The 22,297-nt window shown below is 33.2% G+C and overlaps 1 protein-coding gene across 4 annotated transcripts in view; it reads right to left on the bottom strand.

Annotated features, from left to right (window-relative positions):
- Positions 1–7,645: 7,645 nt before the first annotated feature.
- LOC143922884 (uncharacterized) overlaps positions 7,646–22,297 on the bottom strand; it is a 33,403-nt gene continuing 18,751 nt past the window's right edge. For all 4 annotated transcript variants that reach the window (XM_077446277.1, XM_077446275.1, XM_077446276.1 and 1 more), the window contains exons 11-24: positions 21,742–21,856; positions 21,494–21,668; positions 21,316–21,414; positions 20,436–20,665; positions 20,269–20,359; positions 20,022–20,156; positions 19,313–19,464; positions 15,261–15,550; positions 15,146–15,185; positions 14,909–15,065; positions 13,121–13,265; positions 12,911–13,045; positions 12,042–12,099; positions 7,646–10,636 (exon numbers count right to left, since the gene is read on the bottom strand). In XM_077446277.1, the coding sequence (XP_077302403.1) occupies positions 10,543–10,636; positions 12,042–12,099; positions 12,911–13,045; positions 13,121–13,265; positions 14,909–15,065; positions 15,146–15,185; positions 15,261–15,550; positions 19,313–19,464; positions 20,022–20,156; positions 20,269–20,359; positions 20,436–20,665; positions 21,316–21,414; positions 21,494–21,668; positions 21,742–21,856 (1,916 nt within the window). In that variant the 3' untranslated portion in view covers positions 7,646–10,542. The remainder of the gene's footprint in view (positions 10,637–12,041; positions 12,100–12,910; positions 13,046–13,120; positions 13,266–14,908; positions 15,066–15,145; positions 15,186–15,260; positions 15,551–19,312; positions 19,465–20,021; positions 20,157–20,268; positions 20,360–20,435; positions 20,666–21,315; positions 21,415–21,493; positions 21,669–21,741; positions 21,857–22,297) is intronic.

Raw genomic sequence — 22,297 nt, 5'->3', positions numbered from 1 at the left:
ATTAACATACTTGTTTTGAATACATCTAAAACCTGCTCAATAAAATTTGTAAAATACATTTTTATACTCTTAAGCAGCGATTTCCAAATTTGCTTTGTACAAGTCCGTAGGAGGCTTTGACTAGTGTATACAAAGTAAATTTGGATGTGGGAGGTACGGACTAGTAATGTACATAGTTTGAAGTACACAATTGCAAAAGTGTTGAACTCAGAGAAGAGGTTGCTATTTTTTTTCTTGATGAAAATTATAATGAAGTGCAGGGTTGGATCATCAATATAGACAAAAAGTGCAATGCGAGAGGCGGCCATTAGAACAAGGATTAAAAGGCTGAACGAGAAAATTGTTTGGTTCTGTTATTTTTAAGTAATCTGTACACCTGAAACCTTAATTTTGTTGCCGTTCCTTTCTTCGATATATATATTGAGTGAATGTATATATTGAGTGAATGCGACAGTTGCGCTTCGAGCATATAAAACGTATTTTAAATCGACAAAATCGAGGTTTCGTATTTTCCTATTTTCTCCTCCGAAACTGGACCAATTTTTAAAAAAATTTCATCATCGGTATGAGAAAGATATTTTCTATGCAACTATGCGCGTATTTTTTTTTAAATCGACCGTTAAATAATCACGCTGGACTCTTTTCGTGGGTGTAAAAAAGAGCCTATGGGGATCTAGTCTTGTTGTGAAGGTCTTCTTCACCACCAGTCCGCCATGTATTATAGACAGGTTCGTCTGTGTTCGGTATTAAATACAGCTATGTTGAATATGGTATTTATTTGGTAGTAACACGTATACACAAGTATGATTAATTGTTGGCAAAAGTTTGTCGTTCAGCGGTCTCTGGATATGGTAGAGTGTCGCTGGCTCGGCATTCAGCTATGTTCGGCAAGTCGCTGGATATGGTAGAGTGTCGCTGGCTCGGCGTTCAGCTATGTTCGGCAAGTCGCTGGATACGGCAGTGTGTTGCTGGCTGGTTGTTCTTCCAAGTCCGCGTAGTGAAGTGGTGGCTGGTCAGGAGCTGGATGTTGACTGGTCTGCTGCTGTGTGTCGACGCTTGCTGCTCTGGGTCGACTGGTCTGGTGCTGTGTTGTACCTCCTTTTATATGGTTTCTGGAATCGCCTGACCGATGGTGGTGGTTTGTTGATGCGTAAGAAAGGAATGCACTTTTGTCGAGGCGTAGAATTTTCTGGAACGCTTGATGGAAGTGGTTATTGATGCGTACGAGCATTTAGTTGTTGATGCGTACAAGAGGAATTTGCTTTCGTCGAGGCGTAGTATTTTCTGGAATGCTTGATGAAAGTGGTCGTACGAGCTTTTAGTTGTTGATGCGTACAAGAGGAATTTGCTTTCGTCGAGGCGTAGTATTTTCTGGAATGCTTGATGCTGTTCCGCTCGATGTATTTTGTTGTTGCGGAATATTCTCGAAGGTTTCGATGACGATGACGACGACGAGATTCCTACAAGCCGATTTTATAGATGTTTCTCTAGTGCCATAATTGAAGAAGGGAGAAGTGTAATACGTTTGTATGGACAATGCGCTGGTGTCCAGCCCTCTTAATTCGTCTAATATTTCATATATTTTCATTTTCCATATAGTATTGTATTCGATATGTGTAGGATAGAATCCTATATCGAATATAGATATAGGAAAGCGTCTGGTGCAATGTTTGACAGAGACGAAAAAAATCAATAATATGTGCGCAAAGGTCATAATCACTGTGCATTATTAACATGTACATACATTATTAACAGGGATTCTTCAACAGTATTTCAACTGACTGATTGCAGTAAAAAAACACTGACTGAAGAATTGGAAAAAGCGGGATTTGACCGTTGTTAAGTGAATCGTCGATATAATTTCGTTGATCCGCACACGTCAGTTCACACCCAGACGCCGACAGAACGTGAAGATCAGCTAAATTTGGCGACTCCTAGCTCCTATAAAAAATAACTAATCTAAAAAATAAAACGATAGATGCATCCCAATGGTGGATACCCATAGCATATTACAAAATAATTTCTCTAGTGCCATAATTGAGGAAGGGAGAAGTCTAATACGTTTGTATGGACAAGGCGCTGGTGTACAGCCCTCTTAAGTACAGTCAGAGAGATTCCAATACTGGATTCTAGTTTTTTTTTGTTCTTCTTTATTTTTTGCCATATTTCGTACGAAAACTTATTGTATATATTTACAAGGAGAGGGGGTGGGGGTGCAAACAGCTCAGACTGGCCCTGATGAATAGCCGTTTTTGTTTAGGAACGATAACTTAACTTGCCTATTCAGTTGATAAACAAGAACATACATTAATAAAAAAAAAACTAATTTTAGTCAAGGCTTTTTATTGTTCTGTCAATTATGTGTATTTTTTGTATTAATATAATTTTATCATTTAAAAATGTGTTTGTATTGTTTTATGAAATAAAGGAGGGGTAGGAGAGGCACAGAGATCAGATTCTCAATAACTTTGGAAGCCACTGCTCTAAAGAATAACATCATTGGTTTGCCATAGGTACATATGTTCATATATAACAATGAATGTTAATGTGTATGTAACTTCATTATACAAATCCAGTTTTCGACTAAGGAACATCAAATTTAATAGTACATAATAACACTAGACTTTAGATGTTTTGGTAAGAGTCGAAGCTGTGCAGATCTTTAATCTACTATCAACTTTCAACGCTACAAACATGTGTTTGCGATACAAATCTACATATTTCAATATATGTAGAAGCATCAATGGTGTTTTAAAAAGGTTCAGAGCCCTTAAAGTTTTTTATCCACCGGAGCAACGCTCGGTTAGTTTAAAATGAATATCATTGTGTATATTTTTCGTTTATAGAAGCTTGTTAGCACTAATTAAATGTGAATCATAGATATTATGAGTAGTGGGTTTTTTTTATTGGGTGTAAAATAAAAATTGAAAATGGGAAAACAAACAAGTCAAAAACATAAATATTTTTTTAATTTAAAAATATTCAGTACATTGAATTATGATTTACCTTAAGTCAAAAAATTACGTCACGTTGGAAATAGTCGGGGAATTTCATCCATTGCACACAAAAAAATAAAAATTATATTGAATTGCAAGACTTGTTGTCAGTAATGAACTGCATCGCACGACTGCACCGTTCCAACGTAAACGGTAAATATCTTTACATAGATTTTTTTAGATATTTCATACATAAATAGAATATATTCAACAACATTTATGCGAAACCATTTGTTACATTGGCATTGTCGACGATACAAGCCCAAGCTCGTCGTCAGATGTAGGTTCGTTCGAAATACACAATAATAAGAACACATACATAATAAACATAAGCCAAAGTGTGCACGGTAACTAATAAGCTATATAAAAACAAATACAACAAAAAAATTGTTAAAAGCACTAAAAAAATTATAATTAATATACATATCTATATATATTGTATATATGTATGTGGGTACTTAATTTTTGCATAAATTTTTAGATCGAGGAATCACAATTAATTTCTGATAAAATATCCAAACCGAAATTTAACCCTTACACATTCTAATTAACCGTCCAATCGTTCCATAAACATATATATATATTAAAAACTAAAAAAAAGTTTTTTTTTTATATGCAAATATATAATATAAAATAAAAACTCATTTTGGACGGTTCTTAAAAATATGTGTAACTCGACGATGGAACGATCAATTTAAAATTTTCATTATATCATATAATTGGTCTTAATTTAAACAAAAAGGCATACATAATTTACATCTACTGAGAGAGTTTGTGATATCATCTCGGGATTTAATTAATATACTTACAATGTGTATATGTATTTATGCACGTGGTATACGCGGAATCGATGATTGCACAATGAAGAAATTATTAAATTATGCATTTTTTATGCTCAATATTATGCACTTGTTATGCTCAACTTTATGTTGGTAATGCTCATTTATGCGCTGATTTCTAATATGATTATAATTATATGTATCTAAATACATAAGATGTTTATAAATGGGATACAATGTTTTTCCTTTATATATAAATATATATTGAATATAGTCAAATAAAAACAAAAAAAATTTAAATCATTGGCATTAATGCAACGGAAAACCTAACCTAAAATTGATATATATATATATATATATAGTATTTTACTGCAGTACATCGAAAACAATATTGAACATCAATACAGATATATTTTAATTTACTGTAACACATAGACAGCAATATAATAGTAGAATTGTGATATTTTATACTTTAATCTATTACACCGATAATTTTTGGTATAACATTGAACAGCATTACAACGGAGACAGATGTTTTCAGAACAATATTGAACGGCGATTCGCCGATAGTAGTTTGTATTATTACATTAAACAGCAAGACGACACGAATTTAAGTTTAGTTTTTTTTTTTTGTTTTTTTAATTACTACAACACATAAACATCAATTTCCACTATTATATGTATTAATTACTGAATAATAATGATGCAAATTTTATGCAATTAATTTTAACACAGATAATAACTTTCAATAATACATTGAACAGCAATACGACAGAAAAATTTAAATACGTATCTTGTAATTTACTTTATATAAATATACGAGGGTCTTCTTGCTGTAAGAATCGTCGTCGTGAGCTGATAAATAGTTCCACACTAAGCTGCCATCTTCAGACATAACGTACACTTTTCGTCACGTGTTTTGCAACGTTTAATTTATACCTATTCGTTTTATTCAATCCGATTGATCATCTAGAAGAGTCGTCAGATTTAATACCACCAGTTTCTTGAACCAGTCGGTGACCAAAAATTCCGCTGATTTCAGAAAGAAATTAATTCTTTACGGATGGTAATGCCGTAACATGCACGAAGCGTGTAAAAATTTAGAACGCTGAAACTAGTGGGACCTCCTCCTTAAGACTAAACTGACAATCGACACGGTGTACGAAATGCTGTTGATTAATGTCTTTTGAATCAACCGACATGTTCCGGATTAGGTTGCATTTCAAAGTATCAACTTGACTTAGGCATTATATGCAAACGATTCTTAGTTAAAAATTGACCCCCCTCCCCCTCATATTATAATTAATATTAAACAGCAGCACAATGAAGATATTATAATTGTTTTTTCCATTCACTACAACACTGACAGAGATGTTATTAAATTAACTGCAACACATTGATAATAGTTTTCACTACAATGTTGAACAGTAGTACAGCAGAGACTGGGATATTATATATATATATTAGGTTGATAAGCATTTTAAGTACGATATCAAACAGCAACATATTTTGAGATTTACTCTATAATGTTCATATGAACTTTCAGTATTACGTACATATATTGAACAGCAATATTGTAATTCACTCTAACACATTCATACGAATCTTTAGCATTGAATATATTGAACAGAAATACAACAGACATAATAGTGATATATTGTAATTTATTCTAAAACATTCATATGAACTTTCAGTATTACGTACATATATTATACGGCAATACAACAGACATGTTGATATATTGTAATTCACTCTAAAACATTCATCCGAATCTTTAGCATTGAATATATTGAACAGAAATACAACAGACATAATAGTGATATATTGTAATTTATTCTAAAACATTCATATGAACTTTCAGTATTACGTACATATATTATACGGCAACACAACAGACATGTTGATATATTGTAATTCACTCTAAAACATTCATACGAATCTTTAGCATTGAATATATTGAACAGAAATACAACAGACATAATAGTGATATATTGTAATTTATTCTAAAACATTCATATGAACTTTCAGTATTACATACATATATTATACGGCAATACAACAGACATGTTGATATATTGTAATTCACTCTAAAACATTCATACGAATTTTCTGTATTGAGTATATTGAACAGCAATACGAGAGACATTGTGATATTTGTTGTTTATTCTAAAACATTCATATGAACTTTCAGTATTACGTACATATATTATACGGCAATACAACAGAGACATATTGATACATTTTAATTCACTCTAAAACATTTATACGAATTTTCAGTATTGAGTATATTGAACAGCAATACAACAGAGACATTGTGATATTTGTTGTTTATTCTAAAACATTCATATGAACTTTCAGTATTACGTACTTATATTATACGGCAATACAACAGAGACATATTGATATATTGTAATTCACTCTAAAACATTCATACGAACTTTTAGTAATGAATATATTGGATAACTATACAACAGAGACATAAGTGATATTTTGTAATTTAATCTAAAACATTCATATGAACTTTCAGTATTACGTACATATATATATATATTGAATAGCAATACAACAGAAACATATTGTGTAATTTACTCTAATACATTCATACGAATTTTCAGTATTATGTATACAACAGAGACATAGTGATATTTTGTTGTTTTCTTTAAAAATTTACCACACACAGATGGAAATTTTTAATACGATGTTGGTATGCAAATGAGATATTATAAATCTGTAATATATTTATAGTAATATTCCGTACGATATTAGACAGCAATACGACATAGGGAATTGGAATAGTTCGTAATTTACTGCAATACGTAGACGACAATTTTAGTACGATATTAAATATTAATGGAGATATTATGTAACTAATACATTGTTAATATTTTCAGCAGACAAACTAGCGTAGGGAAACATTATCAGTACAGCAATAAAAACAGAAATATTGGGATACATATGTATATATTATAATTTACCGTAAGACATCTTCAATACTACGTATATTGAATGAATGCAACAAAAATACTGTAATGTTTAAGCACTTTCTAATAAGCAAATGAGTTAAATCTATTTATGTATATCTGAAACACATCGGTGGCCCTTTGACGAATGAATTCGAATAATTAGTAATTTACTGCAATACATAGACAACAATATAAGTATAATATTGAATATGGGGAAATTATGATATTAAGTAATTTACTGTAACATATAGACAATATTAAACAGCAATATGATATTTACTTTCTCTACCTATACATTTGAATACGTAAATAGAAAAAACAAAAACGCTTCATCTCATCGTTAAATGCAACAAATATATAAATAAAATATAGCAAAAAAAATTGTATAATTTGAAAGTCCTCTATTTTCAGTACAATATTGAATATACAATGTTTTTCCTTTACCTATATATTGATATATTAAAAAAAAAGAAAAAAATATATTTGACATTTACAAAATTTTACAATATTTTAAATGCACTGTAAAATATATATAATTTACAAAACAATACACGGGAACGGAAAACCTTTTCCAACTTATGTGCCGCCCAAATTCCAATCAAGTATATGCTAAATCTGAGTTCATTCATAGACGACAAGCAGCCGATAAATCGGACTCAAAAACTCACTGCATTCAGACACGGATTCTTGGAACCGTCTTTCTCCGAACATTTCTTCCAGCTCTGATACTACAATTGCTACATATCATACATGTGAACTTTGCATTCTAAAATTTTCAACATGCCGCAGGTTCGCCGTCCCTAACATCATAATACTTTAAACAAATATACAATTTATTCTTTTATATATTTATACAAACACTGAATACATTGAAGAATTCGTTTTTTTTTTTTTTTTTTTTTTTTACAGAAGTATCTGCATTATCGTTGACACAATGGAAAAAAGGGAATTGTGACACACGTAGACAATAAATAATTTTCAATACAATATTGACCATGAATACAATGTTTTCCTTTATATACACAATGAATATGATGTGTGATCCAAAGGTCAATGTGGATTTCATTTAAATAAAACACATCCCATGAGTGAACATTGGAAACCTTTATTGCACGTCGTTTTTTTCAGGTGCTTTAAGTTTATTATTCATATGCACTTCACTTTTCACATGTCAAAAAAAAAATCATAAAAGAATGTCGTTTTTAGAAACGACCAAAGAGATAATTGAACTTCAAGCGCAATAAAGCGACGATTTGACGACTTGTATGAGATGTGGCGGCATATTGTTCAAACCGGAGCTGTTTTACGATTCGATTTCATCCAATTTAGGCCATAAAAACATCAGTAAAGTTCAACGATCACATTGAAGTACTGCCTTCCACTGTTATTTGTTATAAATCAGACTTTCAGATACAATTATAAGACTTCAGATGTTCACTCAAATAAGTATTATATATAGGAAAAACTTCCATGCCGACGTATTATAAAAAATCCTGTACAAAAAAAATAATTAACATTCCAACTGTACACCGTCTTAAATGCAACGAAAGTTAAAACAATAATGCAAAAGAAAAAGGATAATATTGTAGCGCGTAAACAGCAGTTTTCAATACAATATGGCCCCTTTTTTAAAAAAAAAAGATAATATATGTATATATATATTCAGTCTCTTGTGGGAGTTATGCATATTATATGACCACTTTATCCTTACACTTTAGCGACTTTGTCCCGACTCCGATATACTTACACGCACCATTATGTTCAAAGTCTGCTTACGTATTTATATAAAACCTATCTTATACAATTTAATTACAATGGCAAACGAAATTGTGCACAAGCAAATACGGCGATAGACCCTGAAATATGCATGGCATATACATTCTTTGATTGTCCTCAAAATCAAACTGATCAAAATCACACCATTTCAACGTCGAAACGTTCAAATACAACACCGCCACGGAAGACCACAAACTTTCGGCAACACAAATTATTGTCACAGTATACGAAACGTCTTCCGCATTCATTAACATTGAACCATTCCAAGACGGCCGTCCCTACGATTAGAAACACATCATCATACCGACAACAGAAGAATAAATCTAAGTCTCAAGACCGTTTTTTTTTTATTTATTTATTATGTATTTTTTTTATTATTTTCATAGTTTTATTTGCCCGTGATTATATGTATATATATATATATTTATATATGTAAATTACATTTAACGCCGTACCATCTTCTGTCCGTACACAACTACAGAAGATGCAGCAACAAAGCCCAATATTTATATTATTATGCACATATGATATTTATTAAGTCAAGGAGTATAAAAAACATTTCATGCTTGGCCGCATACATACGTAGATTAGAATTGTTTTGTCTATATGTAATTTCTATAGAATATCACAATTTTTCAAGTCAATAAAACAGAGCAGTCTTTACCGAATACTTTGTGAGTTTAAAAATATCATTGACAGTCCATATGTTTCCTATAAATTGATATAAATTGATTAAGTAGTAAACGAAAAATAACAAGCTCGTCGTAAACAAAACAGGAATGCATCGGTTGCAAAATGATAAAACAAGCTTTGATAATATATGTACATAAATAGATAGAATAAAATAAAATAAAAATCATATCCAAAAAAAAAGAATAGAAAAGTATAAAGTGAGGGGGAAGGAAACAATTTGACGATTAGTATCTTGAAAATTGAGTTGTAAATGGTTTAATTAAGTAAAATATTCACTTCCTAATTAAATCCTAACCATATAAGCATATTGTTTTGTCGGTTTATATACCAACAGATGGTTTTGGAAAAGATTTATAATTATAATTAAAAATAGTTGATGTAAGATGTAGGGGATATACGGAATCGATTTTTTTTCGGTCATCCATATGGTATAATTTTGTATAAATTGTATATGAAATATAAAAAATATCTGAATATAAATAAACATCTAGGCGATACATATGTACATAAAGTAATTAAACAAACAAAGTGTTTAATTTTTATATTTACTATAGCAGTATTATAAAATCATAATATAATATACTATTTAGTTTGGTTTATATTTAGCTACTGAATAATAAAAAATATTCAAGATATTAATCTTTGAAATGTTTCCGTCCGTTCGTATGTAAGCAATCCTTGCAAATAATAGCTAGATTATGCGTATATGACTATGTAGAAAAAAATAAAAATAAAAATTCACATATTTTGGCTGAGAATATATTTGATGGAGAAATCGTGAAATTTTCCCTGTGTCGAAGTTGTCGGTGGAGGCGCTGGTTTTGCACCACTGGTCGAGCAGCCCGGCACGGCGACTATTGGATCGGCGGCCGCCTTTTGGTCGTTAGACGACTTGTCACTTTTCCCGTCGGCCTTCTTACTACTACTACTACTACTACTACCAGTACTAGTACTAGTACTAGTACTAGTGCTTGTACTACTACTACTACTACTACTACCGTTATTGTTACAAGACAGGTCGTTGACGATCGAATCGTCCAATTCGATTTGCGTGAGTATGGATTCGGCGGCATGTTGAGCGCGCGTCGTGTCCGGCTTCGCCGACGACAGGTTCGAATGCTTGTCTCTATTGGAACTGTTATAGTGATGGAATGTCTGAGCAGTGGAGTAATTGATCGGTTGGTCGTCGTCCGGCGTCTGCGAGACCGTCGTCTCTTTCGATGAATGATCGGGGAGGGTTTTTGCTTTTGAATGGTGATGTTTTGTGGTTTGCTGGACAGTGGAAGTCGTCGGCAACGTTTGCAACCCTCCTCCACCCCCTGCCTTTGATGTTTTTCAGCTAGGCTTCGATTGGATGTCTCTCATCAGGACCTGTTGGTTTCTCTCCGCCATGATTTCGTTCTTTTGCGACGGAGCCGACATCGATTGCCTTCAAATTATTTCACAATCAATCAACACAATCAAAATTCACACATATCTTAAGATCAAGGACGGATCCAGGGGATAACGGCAAGCTCCCTCCCACTAATTACACTGAGCAACAACAAAAAGTTACCGGAGCGGAGACTAATCAATATTTACTAAATTTTACCAACTAAATTCGAATTTAACAATGATTTATATTGGTTTGCTCTCGTTTGTGAGACATGAGCGTTTTAAATTATTTTGAATAAAAACACCAATTTTTTTTTTTTACTACCGCCATCTATGTATAAAATTAATGACTACCAACTGCCACCGAGATTAAAAATGTTCGATATTGATGCGCTTCTTAAACGATATTTTATCTCTATCGTAATGGCGGAGGATCCATTTACTTATATTAATGACCAAAATGAGCAATATGGCAAAGTATGAAAACGATCGAATAAGAGGCAAACTTTTTCCTGAATTGTAATCGTAAGTGAAACGTAAAGGAGGTATGTAAAAATGTGCAGTTTTTACAGATTTTTGGCTTTTGCACTCTAAAATCTACTATTGCTGTTCCAAAGGTGAGTATTGGAATTAATAGTCAGATATTTTTCCTATTGATTCTGACTTTTTATTGCTTAAAAATACTTTAAAGCGAATTTTAAGTCAAAAATATACTTTTTTTTCTCGTGGATTTATTGGGCCAGTTCTATATTTCACTACGTTTACAAGGGTTGCTTTTCGATCTCAATATTTTTTATTTTATCTGACCGCACTAATTCGAGCAGTAAATGATTTTAAATTACAATATGAAATATTCTATTTAGATTTAAACAGATTTTTGGCTATTGCACTCTAAAATCTATATTGGTTTTCAATCTCAATTTTTTTTAATCTAAAAGTACTAATATAAATATAAAACTGGCCCAATAAATCCACGATAGCTTGACAAAAAAATTTTTGACGTCTAAAATTTGCTAGAATATTAGTAATAAGTATTTTAAAGCAATAAAAAATCACAATCAATAAACAAAACATGTGACTATTGATTCCAATACTCACTTTTGGCACAGCAATACTAAATTTTGAGTTAAAAACTGCAAATGCTAAAAACTGCGCATTTTTTAAACACTCATCTCATAAAGAAACCAAAAAAAAATATATCATTGTCACATTCGAATTTAGTGGGTCAAATTTAGTTAAAATTGATTAGTCTCTACTCCAGTAAGTAAAAAAAACGTGATATTTTGTCGCTCAGTGTCATCATAGCCTCTTAACAAGTTAACTAGTAATATATAATAAAAACCGGTTTCATTATATAACTAGCACGACGGAGACTTGGAAGATGTTTTCCAAAATACCCCTCTTGAAGAATTCCTTGATCCGCCCTTGCTTAGGTTGATATGAGACGACATAGCACTCACCTTGAAGGGCCCGCACTCTCTCTAGACATCTTGGTCGATTCCGACGATTGATTATGTGCTGCAACAATATGAACGAAACCAATATAACACACACGTCACACCTATTCACACAATACTCTCACAATTCACACAAAAGCAACATTTAACAAACGTACATTTTACAAAAGGTCGCACCGAGACGCATAATAGAACAGCAATACGAAACATATGTATATACATATATACAGTCACATATTTTTCAATTCGCAACACGATAATTAATTACAATCATAAAACAAACAAAAAAAAAAATAGAACGCAATACGCAATACTCGGCGGCAATATGCAAAGAAATTAAGACGCGCATTTTATAAAAGGAACACAATTGCATATTCAAATCTTACATTTGCCATTCATTCTGTCATTCAAAAAAGTATTGACATATACATATTGGTATTACATATAAATTCGTTCATCGTCGATTCACATCTATAACACAATATTAAACTTACATATATACATAAGAAATTAAATTCCATAATTCAGTTCTAAAAGGCTGCGGGCATATGATAAATTAGACTCATATATATAAGTATTGATAATGGATCCGTTGAGGTTTGGTGTTGACTCACATTTGTACAATAAGACAGGCTTACATAGAAACGGTATGAATTATCGCTATATGTGAGTGTGAAAGCCTCTTAAAACCAATCCAATATGCTTTGACTTTGACTCCATAGTCAAAGTCAAAGCATCCAACTGATCAAATCATTCGTCGAACCTTTTCCAGAGTGAACTGCGGAACTTTTAAGTCTTCATATTCATTTCAAAACATCCAACTGAACAGTTTCAAAACACTTAAAAAATAGTAATCATTGAATGGGCTAAACCTGAGCATAGCGGAATAGCTAAACGGGCGTTTACGGCCAACAAATGATCTCGCCGTTCGGTGAGCAGCTGCACGTGTTCTTCTAAATTTACATTCTCCGTTCGGAGCTGGTGCAAGCACGAGAGCAACGAAGCGACTGCAAAGCCAAAAATTAAGAAACGATGAAAAATGTATCGAAAGTTCAAAATTTTCAAAAATACAATACACTCACTGTCAAAATGCTGAGCTTGTTCCATGAGGAACTGAGATCCTTGCTCCCACTGCCTCTCCAAGAGTTGATCGAGACACTGAGCGCCGCCAGCAGCCAGTCCTATGGAACTGGCGTTCGTAGTCGACATGGTACGCACAATGTTACTCTAAAAAGTATAATTGTCTGATTAAATATGAACTATTACATCATTACTACAAACGAGTGTATTTTGAGAAGCGAATATGGTCAATTTAATTTAAACGACTGCGAATGACTACATATGTCGAATGTAAATGGCAAATCTTACATTTCAAGAAAAATAAAAACAACCGCATGTTTATCGATCTAATTCGGAAGGTTGACTTATAGCAGTTTCTCTTCAGATTTTTACTATACATTATAGTAAACACCAACAATTTAAACGTCCATTTTATAAAATAAATGTGCATTTAAAAAAAATTGTGTGCATTTCTAAATGATGGTTACAGATTGGCATTAGAAACTTTGCTTTGATCATTGAAAAAAATATTTATTACTTAAAAAGTGGATGAAATGTGTATTAAAATGACAAATGAACTGTATCGGCAACGTCGCAAATACCAAAATACGAACAGACAACGACCGACGCTTTTCTCTACTGGATTCTGTCTTTTTTCGTCTTCGGCTAGCTACCTTCGAAACTTACGACCTTGGCTTCGACTCTACGACCTGACAACATCATTCATATTCATACGTAAACGAAAGTAAACACCTTTGACAGTTGACAGTTGTCAATAGCGGAAGACTGTAACGTTGCCACTTTTTGTATTTATTATAATGCTAAAATCTATTTTTTCGAATGATCGTTTCATATTTTTTAATGGTCACTTTATAATGCCAAAATATTTTATTCGATGCACAATACGAGTGTTTAATTCACCAAAAATAATGCAAATTTTTAATGCATAAGTATTTTTTTGTCAATGTACAGTTAAATCGCACCCATACCAAAATAAGTAAATTACCAATATAATGAATAAACAATTTCGATATAAAAAGATTCGACTCTACGTACGTATGTTTAAGTCTATCCTGAATGAAGCAAAAGGACTTACCGACAACCAAAGAACTTGGCATTTTGAGGGAGAAGCTTACTGTTCCTAAGGAGAAGCGTATGAACGTCTTATTTCACTGATATTTTAACACAATTCAACTTACAAAATTTCGAATTTTGACATTTCCTGTATGTACATATGTATAATATGTCAGCGATTCTCAACCTGTGATAAAATAATTAAAAAATATTGCGATCATCATTTCTGACTTTCCCACACATCAATTATTGATTAACTAATTCAAACTATATTAAACGATTTTTTTTCTTTATCTATGCCTAGTATTTAGAATTAATGAGTAGTTAATTTACAAAAACTGACTAGATTTTTATATTAACCACATATGGAAAATATTTGAAGATAATATGTAAATATAGCAATTTGAGGGGTGGGGCGTTTGCGGGTTAAAATTTAATGTAAGGGGTGCAATTTTTGAAAATGGGCTGCCAGGGGTTACTCTAGTCAAAAAAAAAGATTTAAAACCGCTTGATGTTTACTGTTAATTTCATAACAAAAACATATATTTCAGATCAATTTTCAAAAGTATTGAAATTTAATTTCACATAAAAAAAATCAGTGCCAACAAATCGAAATTCCAACCAAAGTTTCTAAATTTCTATTCAGTCGGTGAAAGCGAACAATTTCATAACCATACAATATCAAATTAAAGAATTTGCTAGTTCCTCTTTCAAAATACACTCCGGCCAAATCTTACAGTTGCTCTGTTGATGAGTGGAGGGGCGACGAGCGGAGACGGAGCCCTGAAGACGGAATGGGCGGCAAGCTCAGCACTCAGATGTTCAGACAACCGAGCTGCCACAGCACTCTCCGGATTCAGCTCATTGCCGAGCATGTGTGGAGCACAATTGAGCCTGCGGAAACACAAACAAGAAAATTCATAATGACTTCATCAGTAATACTGGATAAGTTTACAGCGGTCGCGAGCACATACCGTTGAACATTGTACTTGGCAGACTTGGGTCGACCGGAACCTGCAAAAAGTCATACGGTAAAAGTAAAAATACATTCAGATAATAATAACAGCAGTTCTTTGTTGTAGTACGCACTCGGTGATCGTGGTGGCGAATCTTGATAAACAACGGATGTAGTGGGAGGCGGAGTGGCCTGAGTCAACCGCTTGCTGGAGCCCGGTTGCGGAGCGCTTAGGACGTTCACAGCGTTCATGGCGTTAGCCGAGTGTGAGGATCCGGCCATGCTGATCGGCATGGTGATCCTCTTCTTGTTGCGCGCCCCGTTGGTCGCAATCGAAGCCATCTTGTCAATGCTGTCTATGAGTATGGCGCCTGATTGTTGGTTCTTTATATTCGATTTGATGTTCATGTCGACGGCCTCCACTCTGAAATCATACAGCAAGTGTGAAAACACTAATAATATATATGTACATACACAGTCCACAATAACAAATAACCACAGTGTATGTAGAAGTAGTTGATAGTTATTTATAGTTATCTAGGTCAGATTGTGATTACAGCTGGATGCAAAGGAGGAAATGAGGCGAAAAATTAAACCAGAATGGCATGCTTTTCAGATGAATATTTTTTGAATGGTGAAAAAATGTATAAGGAGCTCGATAAATGTCTCAGACGAAATAATATATAATATAGGCCTTGTAATATATTAAGGTTTTCATAAGACGAAAATTCGTCTTATGAAATCGTTAATATATTACAAGGTGCTTTATACTGTAAAAAACCGGCGACACATGAGGGAAAAGTATTAAGGATTAATGTAAAGATTCTCCTGGGCTGCAAAAAGAATCGATAAGTCTATCCTAATTCTTATACATACATAATTATAAAAAAAATAAAATCACTTTCGATTCCACAATGGTTTCTAGAACAAAAAAAATCAATATATGTACTCTCGTTTATCCTGGCTAATGATTGAACTGAAAAATTCGAATAATTCGAACCATGTAAACAAATAACATGTTCAGATAGAAACTTCCCTTTAAATTATTATTTCGGTCAAAATTATTGATTAAATTATTCATTCAAATTTATTAAATCTTTAAAGTGCCTCGTATGGAAAAAGAATCCGTAAAATTATTACAAGAACATCCGAACACGATGGTTTCTTAAAACGGTCACAAATATTTCCTGGAATTGTGGAAAGTTGGCATTGTAAACCGGTCGTATAAAATTTGTGATGGCCGTTCGTTTCTTTCATTTTTGGTCCGAGAAATTGACATGGAGCAAACTGCGCAACGAGGAAGAGGAACACAACCACCGACTGGAATAATTACATGCAAGAAGTTTGCACAGAATCCTTGAACTGACAGCAGTCAAAACAGAAGATCGGCAGCGAAGGGTTAATCGTCTGAATCGACAAGAGCTTGTTCACCAAACAACAAGATCCACGCCAGCCAAGTGCTTCCTCCACGGTAGATCTTCGGTCAATTATGCCGGGACTTGCAGGAAATGCAGGATTTCATAATTTTAAAGTAAATCGTAAGAGTGTTATGGCCTCCGTCATGTCATTTATAATTCAATAAATACTTTACTTTTTAACGAATGAAAATAATAATTTTGACCAACATATGATAACAGGGAGGTACACGATTTTCTTATATTGGAAAAGTTCATTGATGAAATATCTCTTAGGTCCACAGTTTGAATCAACAGTGGTAGAATTAATTTGTTTTAAACATATTTATATTTCACATAAGGATAATAGAGAGTACAAAATATATAAAATTTCAATTAAATGGCTTCCAAACAAAAAGTTATAATTAAAAAGAATGTGACCTGCAGCCGATTTTGACTGGCCTGTAAAATAATCTTAACACTTAAGGTTAATCTTAACACGTGCGGCCGCCTGATGGGCGAATGCGATATCGAAGATAACTTTTGACAGAAAAAAAATTAAATCTGGCTGGGCAAGTCTTTCTGGTACTTAAAATGATCATATTTAGTCCTCCTCCTAAAAAGTTTGGAAATCCCAAATTCAACAACAATAAAAAAGATGAAAAATGGTAAAAAAGGATTTAAAAAAAAAAAGTGAGATCATATAAATATTTTAACATTGATAAATATACAATTTGTAAATGTATATAAACAAATACACGATACCTTTAAGTTGCGTTGTAGGCAAAATAAAACAAAAGATTTTCTAAAATTATACAAATTTCAATGTGGGATATTTTAATTATATAAAATTTTTATTTAGAAGTATGTACATACTTTGCAGATGAATTATGTATAAAAAAAAATAAACCTTTTTCTCCCAGCCTTATTCAAGATATCGTCCATAAGCATCGCAGCAAAATCTAGTGAACACAATGTGGAAACACTTATTGTGGCGAACAAATAGCTATCAAAATGTCTTTTTCAAGTTTTTCAGTTCTTCAGACACGTGAAAGTGGAGAAAGACTTGGAAAGGCTTGTAGTCTAGCAATAGAGAAGCAGATTTCAAAAAAGTTAAGTATGTCTTCTAGTGATAGCCAAATCGCGAGAAGATTCGAGACTAATTCGAGTCAGCAGCCTTTCTCGGGAATAAACAATACGATTGACCGATGAATCAGAACGACTGACCGTTACTGAAGCAGACATGCATACGCAAGATAAAATTACTGCAACGGATATACGGTTCGATAAAACAACTATAATTAGCATATGAGAATCAACTTGTAGAATGCGACCGTTTGTTTGTAAATGCTCAATGAAAAAAAATAAGATTAGTCATTTAGAAATGACAAGAGTGCCAAAGAATTTTCGAAGTGGCAAACCAAACATTGGTAAGAAAAAGCCCCGGCTGCTGTTATCAGACTCTACCAGCCGACTGGAGAGCACCGGCACTGGCACTAGATCAAGGAAACTGAGAAGATTCTTGGAGGTGACCTACCTCAGGTTTGTAACATTGGCAGATAACAATGGAAAGATTAAATACTAACTAAACATGGAAAATAACAATTCATTATCTTATAAAATATGGTCACGTATGATCTCAAAACGCTGCACCGGGACCAATGTAGCCTAATTATCACAAATTAAATTAAAAAACAAAATAAAATTCAAAGCAATCCAATCATTTTTTTTTTTTACTTTTGATATTATATGCGAGTAGCACATAATTTCAAGTCGACACTCGACTCATCGGCAAACATGAAACCAAACCCCAAATACATAAAAACATCTGATACAAAATTTCGATATCGCAAAACATCAATAAGCTGTGTCGATAAATAAGCTGGGAGAGATAATTCATCAACCGACGCTAAAAATTTTGAAATAATAAATAATCAAATTGCTCAGAACAGTGAAAGTAGGAAAATTGTGCATGGGCTTGATCCCCGACTACGACCTAAATACAAACTAAAATTTGTGTAGCAGGCAAACAAACAAACATTTTTATACATATAATATTTTTTCCAGACAGTGGCTTCCACTATCCAAAGTGGCTGCTTTAATTATGAAAACTTTATAAAAAATAAAGCTTGAAAAATGAACATAAAACAAGAATATACTGGCGTTTTCATCGACGCTGAAATACAATAACTATTTTACAAAACACGAAATGGTTCTTTGACGGTTCAATCGGGAAATGCTGAGCTAAGAAATCAATACAATGGTACTGAAAGAGAGATGAAAGCTGGATCCGCTTCTATCATTGCCGTTTCAAAGAGTAAGAATACCTGAATAGTATTAAAATTAAACTAAAAAAAAACATAAAAGAAACAGAATACAATGGATATAAAACAATTACAATTTTCCAAGAAAAAAAAAAAGCACTGAAAAAAATATCGGAAAGTTGCACAATTTAAATACGTGTGTAGAAATTCATTCCCACGACAATAATATTTTCAATAATTTTGTCCATCAAACATCAATCAACACCAAACAGATTATATTTACTAATAATGCATACTCGCTGAATGCAACTGCTTCTTCGACACAAACATTATTACTGTCTGCAGTGTAGCGAAACGTCTGAGATGTAGCACGTTTACAGAAGATGGCGAATGTGTCATCCACAGGACTGAATGAAAATTAGAAAAAATCAATAATTCGGCCCAATAATCCCAATATTGCACCACATTATCAACCAAATCTCCGCTTTCAGACAAAACTACTAACCGGTTCGGCTCGATCATAATTACCTTGGTCTTCTGGGTATCGGATATTGGGGTCCGGGATCCATGGACATTTTTAAATTTTTAATGGGATTGGCCTGCGGCTCGTACGCTATCTTCAACGGCCAGCTGCTGCTGCTGCTAGCCTGCGGCGACACAGATTGTATTATCGTATCGTTCTGAAAGTTGCAAACAAAACATGAACACGTGAACGATGCTATATCTACCGTCAGTAGGTACGTACCTAGTGCGCCATAGACAAGGGGCGCTGTGAGGCGCCCCCATTTTTCTTTTTTTGATTATCAAATTAAAAAATATAAAAATAAAATTTGAATTTCTTTGAATTTATAAAATATTGTATATTCAACTTATTTTTCTACTCGAACTAACAATATTGATAACCAATCATATTCGAAAGAAGAAATGTCACTCTATAAAATTCTTCATTACCGAATTTATTCATAGTTATCAGTAATTTATTATATTTTATTCACACAGGTTTTTCATTCCAAATTGACCCTTTCAATTCAAATTGATCAAATAAATACATATAATGTGCCTATTTTGAATAAAAATTTTGATTCATTTTTTGTTTTTGTCTTAATATTGTATATTTTTCTTCAACATAAAGTTTCAAGAACTTTTATGAAATTTATTGTTTAAAAATTTAAGAGGGGGTGCCATATGCCCTCGGGCCGGGCCTGTCTACCGTTCGATTAAGACTTCAGATAATAACCTGCTGAGAGGTGAGATTCAATCCTTGCGCCGACTGCGATAACGGAACCGATACCACTAAAGAAGACGGAATGTCAGTTTGGTGTACATCTACCGACAGCATTTGTGATTCTTTCAAGTATTTGGTAGATGTGGACTGAAAAGAAATGAGACACGTGTAAATAAGCAACGAATATAAAAAAAAAACACTGTTTGAGACCAGTATTTGTATATAAGGGTCTCCGATGATTACAATGTCTGATACGCACTTGGATGTGTAAGCTGGTGTTGGTAGTGTGGGCGACGATGCTGGTCGATGTCGTGTCGTGTGCCGCATTCTGAATCGACGCTCCGACGTGGCTGCAATTTGAAGGCATACTTATAAAGATCGATCACAAAGCGGAAGATGGATCATCTTCGGTGTGAATCGTCGTACCTGATAGTGCTCCTGTCGCTGATGAATGTCTGATTCTGTGATGATACGCTGGAGGCGGTGGTGATTGATATCGGTACTGCGTGACTGGTGGACGCGACAGGGTTGTTCAGATGCGGTGCGGCTGATAGATTAGGCTCCATTTGAATGTTCAATCCGCCAGAGTAGTTGGGCGTTTGATTTGTGATGACGACTTTGGGGCCGTCGTCCAACTGCGGTATCTCTATTTTCAGCTGTAGTATAAATAGGGAATGATTTAAACTTCCATTTCATATAAATAAATTTGAATTTAAAATTTTTTGTTTTTTGCATTGATCATTGAAAAAAATATTCGCTACTTAAAAAGCGGAAGAAAAGCGCATTAAAATGACAAATGAACTGTATTGGCAACGTCGCAAATACAAAATATACGAACCGACAATGACCGCAAATGACCTACACTTCTCTTTACTGGATTCCTTCTTTTTTAGTCTTCGGCTTCCGACCGTCGACGCCTACGACTCTACGACCTGACATCATCATTCATATCCATACGTAAGACGTAAACAAAAGTTAACACTTTTGACAGTTGACAGTCGTCAATAGCGGAAGACTGCAGTGTTGTCACTTTTTGTATCTATTCTAATGCTAAAATCTATTTTTTCGAAGGATCGTTTAATATTTTTTAATGGTCACTTTATGATGCCAAAATATTTCATTCGATGCACAATACGATATTGTTTAATGCACCGAAAATAATGCAAATTTTAAATGCACAAACATTTTTTTTAAGATGCAAAGTACTTTTTTCAATGTACAGTTAAATCGCACGCATATAAATAACCGTATTTTTTTAAAATAAAGCATATAAAATGTGATCAAAATTGATTCATTGCATATTAACCTTTTTAACTTTATCGTCGTTTGTAGAATCAGGAGTGCCGGTGCTAAATGGACGTTCCCTCGGAGTGTTGCTGCTGGACGAAATGTTGGATTCGTTGCTCTGTCAGAAGAAAATTGAAAAAATATTCAAGTAAGCATGATAATTTTCTCGATCCAATCGCAATTAACGCGAATATTACGTGTAAAGACAAGTCTTGAGGAATCGGTTGAGCGATCGCTTTCCTCTTTTTGGTCTGTTTGATCTCTGCCGCTCCTATGAACACCGCGTCGCCTTCTACAATCTTGTCCTTGACGTCCATACCCATCGGTGACTGGCTAGGTTGTTGCACTCCAGATGGAGTAGATATAACCGACCTTTTGAATACATATAAAATGCTTATTTTGCACAAAAAAAAGAGTACTGCGGTCGGCATTAAAAATCAATTACCCAGCGGAGACTGAAGGTGCGCTCGTGTTCGTTATCACGGCAGTGGATTTGGAAGTTGCAGCCGAACTGAATTTGTTATTCGAATTCTTAGGGAACCGTTTAGGACCTTTGTTTTCTGTTAAAAAGAAAATTAAACATTTTAAATTTTCCATTGTAGAAATGTGTTAAAAATTCCGTATTTTTAGCAAATTTTAATGATGTAAAAAATTAATCACAATAGATGTTAGGTTTAACCCTTATAATACATATTAAAAATATCCTGAGCCGATATATATTGGCTTTTCAAAGCGACCTACAGATTTTCATATCATAAACGTAATATGAGATTTAAAAACTTAAGTTTTATGCTAGGTTATAATGTGGCCTTGACAGCTATTACAATACAATTGTACTTTTTTAACATTATTATAAGATTTGCAACCAATTAATTAATTTGATAAAATATTTATCATGCATATATATTCTTATTTTAAATAAAAAAACAACGCTTGTTAACATCTATTTTTTCATATTAAATAAAATGCAATGTATGTTAATTCCCAAAATGTCAAAATAT

Source organism: Arctopsyche grandis, chromosome 2, assembly GCF_051622035.1.
Source record: "Arctopsyche grandis isolate Sample6627 chromosome 2, ASM5162203v2, whole genome shotgun sequence".
Classification (NCBI taxonomy): domain Eukaryota; kingdom Metazoa; phylum Arthropoda; class Insecta; order Trichoptera; family Hydropsychidae; genus Arctopsyche; species Arctopsyche grandis.
The sequence above is the reverse complement of the archived record's forward strand: the minus strand, read 5'-3'. Positions and strand labels throughout refer to the sequence as shown.